Source organism: Orycteropus afer, unplaced genomic scaffold, assembly GCF_000298275.1.
Source record: "Orycteropus afer afer isolate SDZICR_OR568_19922 unplaced genomic scaffold, OryAfe1.0 scaffold00151, whole genome shotgun sequence".
Lineage (NCBI taxonomy): Eukaryota > Metazoa > Chordata > Mammalia > Tubulidentata > Orycteropodidae > Orycteropus > Orycteropus afer.
In genome coordinates this window covers 8,217,173-8,224,335 of record NW_006921738.1, presented here as the reverse complement: position 1 = coordinate 8,224,335, position 7,163 = coordinate 8,217,173, and the positions used below count along the sequence as shown (strand labels likewise).

The 7,163-nt window shown below is 39.0% G+C and overlaps 1 protein-coding gene across 1 annotated transcript in view; it reads left to right on the top strand.

Annotated features, from left to right (window-relative positions):
- Window positions 1-7,163, top strand: part of FGD6 (FYVE, RhoGEF and PH domain containing 6) — a 173,609-nt gene that overhangs the window by 92,216 nt on the left and 74,230 nt on the right. Inside the window, exon 6 of the mRNA XM_042781690.1 lies at window positions 6,942-7,093. Within this exon, the coding sequence (XP_042637624.1) occupies window positions 6,942-7,093 (152 nt within the window). The remainder of the gene's footprint in view (window positions 1-6,941; window positions 7,094-7,163) is intronic.

Below are 7,163 nucleotides of genomic sequence, written 5' to 3'. Positions count from 1 at the left end.
GGGTTCAAGGCTTTTATCCCCTTCCCTGCTCTTCCAGCCTGCTACTCTGGCGTCCCTGCCTTGTCTCTCCTCACCTGTAAGCCTGGGGCTCAAGGCTTTTATCCCCTTCCCTGCTCTTCCGGCCTTCTACTCTGGCGTCCCTGCGTTGTCTCTCCTCCGGTAGTTTAGTTAGTAGTATGTTTTTAGAAATCTGTCCATTTCTTCTAGATTTTCAAATTTGTTAAAATACGGTTCTTCATACCAAAAAAAGAAAAATCAAACGTAATGCCATTGAATCAATTCCAACTCATAGCAACCCCCTTTTGGGTTTGCAAGGTGGTAAATCCTTACAGAAGTAGATTACCCATTCTTCCTTCCATGGAGTGGCTGGTGGATTTGAACCGCCAGCCTTCTGGTGAGCAGTCAGATACTTTACAAACTACACCACCAGAGCTCTTTTCACAGTTCTTCATAGTATCCTGATATTATCCTTTTTATTTCCTTTGGTTCTGTTGTGATATCGCCCAATTTGTTTCTTATTTGTGTTATTTGTATTCTCTCCCTCTTTTCCTTTGTTGAATTAGCCAGTGGTTTGTCAATTTTACTAAACTTTCAAAAAACCAGCTTTTACTCTTGTTGATTTTTTCTATTATCTTTCTATTTTCTGTTTTATTTATTTCTGCTCCAATCTTTATTTCTTTTCTTCTGGTGACTGTGTGCTTTTTTTGTTTTTGTTGTTGCTCTTTTTCTAATTGTTGAAGATGTTAGGTTCACGTGTTAATTTTGGCTCTTTTTTCTTTTTTCATGTGTACATTTATTGCTATAAATTGCCCTCTGATCGCTCCTTTTGCTATGTCCCAAAGGTTTTGGTATGTTGTGTTTTCATTCTTGTTTGATTCAAGGAATATTTTAATTTCATTTTTTTTTTATTTCCTCTTTTAGCCAGTCATTTTTAAGGAGGGTGTTACTCAGTTTCCATGTGTTTGCTCTTTTTCTGTTGATCTTCCCATTGTTGATTTCTAATTTTATAGCATTGCGATCTGAGAAGATGCTTTGCAGTGTTTCAGTGTTTTTAAATTTATTAATGCTAGCTTGCTGTGCTAGTATATGGTCTATCCTGGAGAATATTCCATGTGCACTGGAAAGGAATGTATATGTGCTGTTATTGAGTGAAATACTCTGTAGATGTCTGTGAGGTACAGTTGCTAGATTGTATTGTTTAGTTCTTGTCTTTGTTGAGTTTCTTTCCTGTTGTCCTGTCTTTCATTGAAAGTGGTGTATTTAAATCTTCTATGACTGTGGAGTCATCTATTTGTCTTTTCAGTTCTGTTAAAGTCTGATTTATGTATTTGTGAGCTGTTTCATTTGATGCATAGATGCTTATTATTATGTCTTTTTGTCAGTCATTCTTTTAATTGTAATATAATGTCCTTCCTTGTGTGTTATGGTGATTTTTGTCTTAAAGTCAATTTTATCAGAAATTAGTATTTCCATTCCTCCTCTCTTGGTTGCGATTTGCTTGATACATCTTTTTCCAATCTGTGGCTTTTAGTCTATTTTTGTCTTTGTCTCAAGGTGTGTCTCTAGTTGACAGCATATTGATGGGTTATGTTTTCTTATCCAGTCTGCAACTCTCCATCTCTTGAGTGGTGCATTTAATCCATTGACATTCAGTGTAATTATCAACAAGTGTGAATTTGTTGCTGTCATTTTGTTATTTTGTGTGTGTGTGTGTGGTGTTGCTGATTTCTTTGTTTTGTATAATTTTCTGTATTGAGCTCATTTTGTTTATAATCATTTCCCTTTTTGCTGTTGTTTTTATTTGCTAAATATTTTTGCTTGTCCTCTTTTTTATTTTGATGTGAAGGCTTATCATTTTTCTTTGAGGTTACCCTGTGATGTATAATTTTCTTCCCAAGTTTAGAACAGTCCATTCTGTGTTGCAGTTGTCTTTACTTCCTCACCATTTAGAAGTTCTGTAACTATACTATTTTTTCCTTCTTTTTGGTTTGTAGTTATTGTCCTTTGCAATTGATGTCTCTGGTTCCCTGTTTACAATCTTGTAAGCTTATTTTACTTTGAATACTTCCATAGCTGTGTTGGTTTCTGGGTTATGTCATCATGTGTATTACTGGTCAGTTGTTGTTTGCTATTGGTTCTCTGTTCAAAGAACTCCCTTTAGTATCTCTTGTAAGGTTGGTCTAGTTTTTGACAAATTCTCTTAATTTCTGCTTATCTGGAAATGTCTTAATTTCACCATCATATTTGAGGGACAGTTTTATTGGGTATGTAATTCTTGAGTGGAAATTGTTTTCTTTCATTGTTTTATATATGTACTATCCCATTGCCTCCTCACCTGCATGGTTTCTGCCAAGCTTAGTCTTATTTGTTGCCCTTTGTAGGTAACTTTTTGTTTTTCTCATGCTGCCTTCAGGATTCTTTCTTTGTTTTTGGTTTTGGTGAGTTTGATGATGATAAGTCTTGGTAATTTTCTTTTGGGTCTGTCCTGTTCAGTGTTCGTTGGACTTCTTGAATGGATAAATTCTCATCTTTCATCATATCAGGGAAATTCTCCTCCAACTATTCTTTCACAATTTTGTCAGTGGTTTGATTTGTCTCTTCCTGCTCTAGAATTCTTATTACCTACAGGTTATTCCTGTTGACGGTGTCCCTCATGAATCTTAGGCTTTCTTCATTTTGTTTTGTTCATCTTTTTTTCTGATTGATCCCTTTCCAAACAAATACTGAGTTATTTGTCTTCAATCTCACTAATTCTGTCTTCCATTGATTCAATTCTACTTCTTTGCCCATTCAATGTGTTACCTATTTCTGAAAATGTAGTATTAATCTTCTGGATTTCTATCTGCAGATTTTATATCATTTCTAATTTTTCACTTATTTTGCCATTTTGTTTTTGTATTGTCTTCCGAAATTGTTCTAGGTTTTTGTCTGTATTTTCTTCAGTTTTCTCAGTGTTTTCCTTAATCTGCCTCTCAGTCTGTTGAAGGTACGCTCTAAAGGGGCAAGGAGGCAGTATCTTCTGACCTCCTCTAACTTTACAAGAGGAAGACAACATCACCATTAGCAGCCAGACATGCTGCCACCCTCCAGCCCTCTTACCAACTTTGACACCAACCTTCCCTCCCACGGCACACACCACCTCTCTGCTGGGTTTCATAATTCACTGCAGTAACCACACAGAACTCACAGATTACGAGGTTTATTAGGGAAGCAACAGGCTACAATTGAAATTCAGGGACCCACTCAGGATACAGCTCTTCAGTCAGGGCAGTCTTTCCTCTGCTGTGCCCTTAGATACACCTCTCTGGCCCTTGGCCTCTCGGCCTGGCCTGTGCCTCTGTGGGCCAGGTAAGTCTGCCTCTCTGTCTCATGCCTGTTGGTTCCACTGCCACTGTCTCTCAACTGGGAGTCTCTCTCTCAGTGGGATGTCTCTTTCTCATCAGCACGTCTCTCTCAGCCGGCAGTCAGGTCACTTCTACCTCTTGGAGGGCTTATTCTTAGCTTGGCAGAGTGGCAAAACCAACCAATCCCAACATCAGGGTTCTACACACCTGAGAGAGAGAGCCAGCTTTCCCAGAAGATTACTTTGTGCTGCTCCAACAGAAATATCCCACATGGATGAGTTTAACAATCAGGACTTTAAATTACATTGTCCCACCCAGTAATCCAGTGGGAGTTACAAAGATTATGCCTAGAAAAGCCATACCATGTTATTTACTGCACCACAGTACCTAAATATAATTCTTTTTAATTCCTTATCAGGGAGTTCCAATGCTGCTGCTGCTTCAGGGATGTGTTCTGGGTCTGTAGCCTAGTCCCTTGCTTCTACTGCTTTATCTTGCTTCTTTGTGTGGAATGTGATAGTCTCTTGTTTCTTAGTCATTATGACATTGTTGTATTTATATTTAATTGGTCATTGTATGTTGGAGTGATTTGCCCAAGATTTTCATTTTCTTTGTTTTGTTTGGATGTATCTGAGTAAATAGGGTACTGTGCTCTTCTATTCACTAGTTGGCAGCGCTTACACACTCACCATCTGTCTCCTTGTGGGTGTGAAAGAGAATGAGACTGGCTGCACAGATTTCTTTTAGCTGTTTGTGAAGACTGGTTAAGGGTGAGTTAGGCTTGTATTGGCTGTTGTGTGTCATTGGCCAGTTGGTGCAGAAGCAAGTGGTGACCCTCACTTAGTAAGTGGGGCTGCAGGAGGTGCAGGTGTGGTTGTGTTGTATGAGTACAGTTGCTGTCTCCTACTCAGAGAAAAACAACAATCAAAAATTACCAAAAAAGTAAAAATGAGGATAGAAACACACTGTGTAAACACACATGAATAATCACCAAAAAGAGAAATAACAAAAGAAAGGGAGAAAATGAGACACAATATCTTTAAAAAATACTTTTAAAAGCCCAAAGAAATATAAATAGAAAAAAGAGAAAAAAAACCCACAATATCGGGGGGGAGGGGGGGAGCGGGAGGAAGAGCACAATGAAGAAAAAAGTGGGAAAAATGCATAAAACAAAACAAGCGATAGAAGGAAACATAAGAAAGAAAAAAACAGGAACCAGGAAAAGGGAAGAGAAGAAAAGCCCAATACTAGAACCAGGGGAGGGAAGAAGAAAGAATCAAAATAAAAAGGATGGATAAAAAAAAATAATTTAAAAATAAATGAACAAAAACAAATTTGGGAGTGGGACGTGGAGCAGGGCAACCAGGCCCTGTCAGAGCACACAGAGACTGTTGGCCTGCAAGGTGGGTGGAGATGAGGGTTGGCCACACCTCTGTTCGCCAGGGGGGTGTGGGGTATGAGAGTAACAGTGGGAATATTGCAGCTTTCTATGTGTCAGCCTCTGGTATTTCTGTTCTGTCCTGGGCAAGCACAACCTATTCTTAGGTCCCTGGAATCTGACCAAGAATGCTGTCGCTTTAAATATCCAGAATTGGATCTGCTTGTGCACATTCAAATTGCTGTGCCCTCTGGGCAGCCGGAAGTCCACAGCTCAGTTTGTCTCCTTTCCTTCTTTTTGTTTTCCTTTTTAGTCATCAGCCAACAGCGCAGTTGTCCATTTAGCCCTTGGTGAGCAGGGCCAATTTTAGGTTAATTCTCAAGTCCTAAGACCACTTGGAAATATTCACACTGTCCATGTCATCAGAACAGCTGACATTCTGTAGCTCCGTTTGTCTCCTTATTCACTGTTTTCATTCAGGTTCTTCTTCTAGTTGGTGTTTAATCCACTTCTGTATCTTTCCTTTCAAAGCTCAGGTCTCCAGGATTATCTTCTGTATCTGTGTCAACTGGTTTCTCTTTTCTTTGTTGGAGAGGGTCTGTCCAGCTTGTCTGCCCATTCTGCCATCTTACTGGAAATCCCAGTATCTTTTTTTTTGTTGTTGTTTATTTGATTTGCCCACTGACCTCTGAAGGAAACCAAACCCACTGCCACTGAGTTCATTCCAACTCGTAGCAACCCTATAGGACAGAGCAGAACTGCCCTATAGGCTGTAAATCTTTGTGGAAGCAGACTGCCTCTTCTTTCTTCTGCAGAGTAGCTAGTGGGTTCAAACCACTAATCTTTTGGTTAACAGCCTGGTGCCTTAACTACAAATGTCTTAACCACTGTACCACCAGAGCTCCTCTCTGAAGGAGAGATACATCTTGAAATAAAGATTGTTGTGGCTAGAAGCCCAACCAACTATTGGCAAATCCATGCACAGCGGATGGACCTTTGTGGAAATAAAGAAAAGGGAAGATAAAGCCTAAATAGAGCTTTACTTCCCAACCTTTTCTTTTGGATTTTAATGAAAGCTACCATTTCCAAGGAAGAATAAATATTTGGTTTTCAATAGATTCCATTATCATTTTACTTCGATCTTTAGGCCCACCATTAGAAGATAGTGGAATAAACAAAAGCAATGATCTCCTTCCCTGCCTTTTCCAAGTCCTCCTAGTCCACCCTTTCTAAGTCCTGTTGTAAAAGGTGGTATATAAAGAACAGTAGATGGAAAGAGAAACTTTTTTATTTGACAAAAGTATAAATGCTAGTGAATTTACTAGGACCTTAGAGGGAGGAGGGAGTTTAAGCGTCATGGTTGAATCAACATTTTGTTGATTCTGTGTACAGAGCACTTTGCAGAATGCTTTCTATAAAGTATCTAACTTTAATCTCATAACTCTATAAGATAGGAACTATTGTTGTGCCCATTTAACAGATGAGGAAAATGAAGCTGGGAAACATAACCAGTAAGTGAGGCGTGAGGGACCAAGAATGTGCCACCCTTCTCTTACCTCAGCTAATGTAACTTTAGTTGATGGGAAATGATTACTTAAAGTGGAAAAAGGGGCTCTTAAATCCTGAATGAATTTATTTAAGATCTCCTATGGATTATTAAAATAAATGGATTGTGTTCTTAACGCTCATATGGGGATAGTTTTTAAGACTTCTTAGAGTTGTAATACATTTTCCAGATACTGTCTCAAATGTAATTACTGAAATTAAAGATCAAATCAAAGGACTTGAGAGAAATACTACCTAGTCTAATACCAAATATCTACCTGAATCCCTGCATGATTTTGTTTTTAAAATTTTCTTAAATAGGTGAGTGGAGGAGAAGGAAGCTGGCATATTCAATTTGTAATTCTATATGGGACATGACTCACTGCTGTTGAGTCGGATCTGACTCACAGCATCCCCTTCTTGGGTTTCCAAGGCAGTATCTCTATGGAAGTAGATTGCCCAGTTTTCTTTCGGAGGAGTGGCTGGTGGGTTTGAACTGCCATCCTTCTGGTTAGCAGTCAAATGCCTTAGGCACTGCACTACCAGAGCTCCGATATGAGACATAGAGCTTTGCAATTTAGATTGTTTTAGGGAAGAGAAGGATCAGGGAAAAAAAAGGCTTTTTATCAAGTTATATGTGTGTGTTTTGTTTTGCATTCCCTGGACTGTAATAGGATTTCCGGTATGCAGTAGCTCATGCTTCCAGGCAACTTGGAAAACCAGTGATTGAGGACCGAATCCTGAATCAGATTCTATACTACCTGCCTCAGCTATATGAACTCAACCGGGATCTCTTAAAGGAACTGGAGGAAAGAATGTTGAACTGGTAAAAATGGACTTACTGCTTTCCCAGGCTTTCCATTTTTAGATGACACTACAAGGACCTTGGCTGTGAC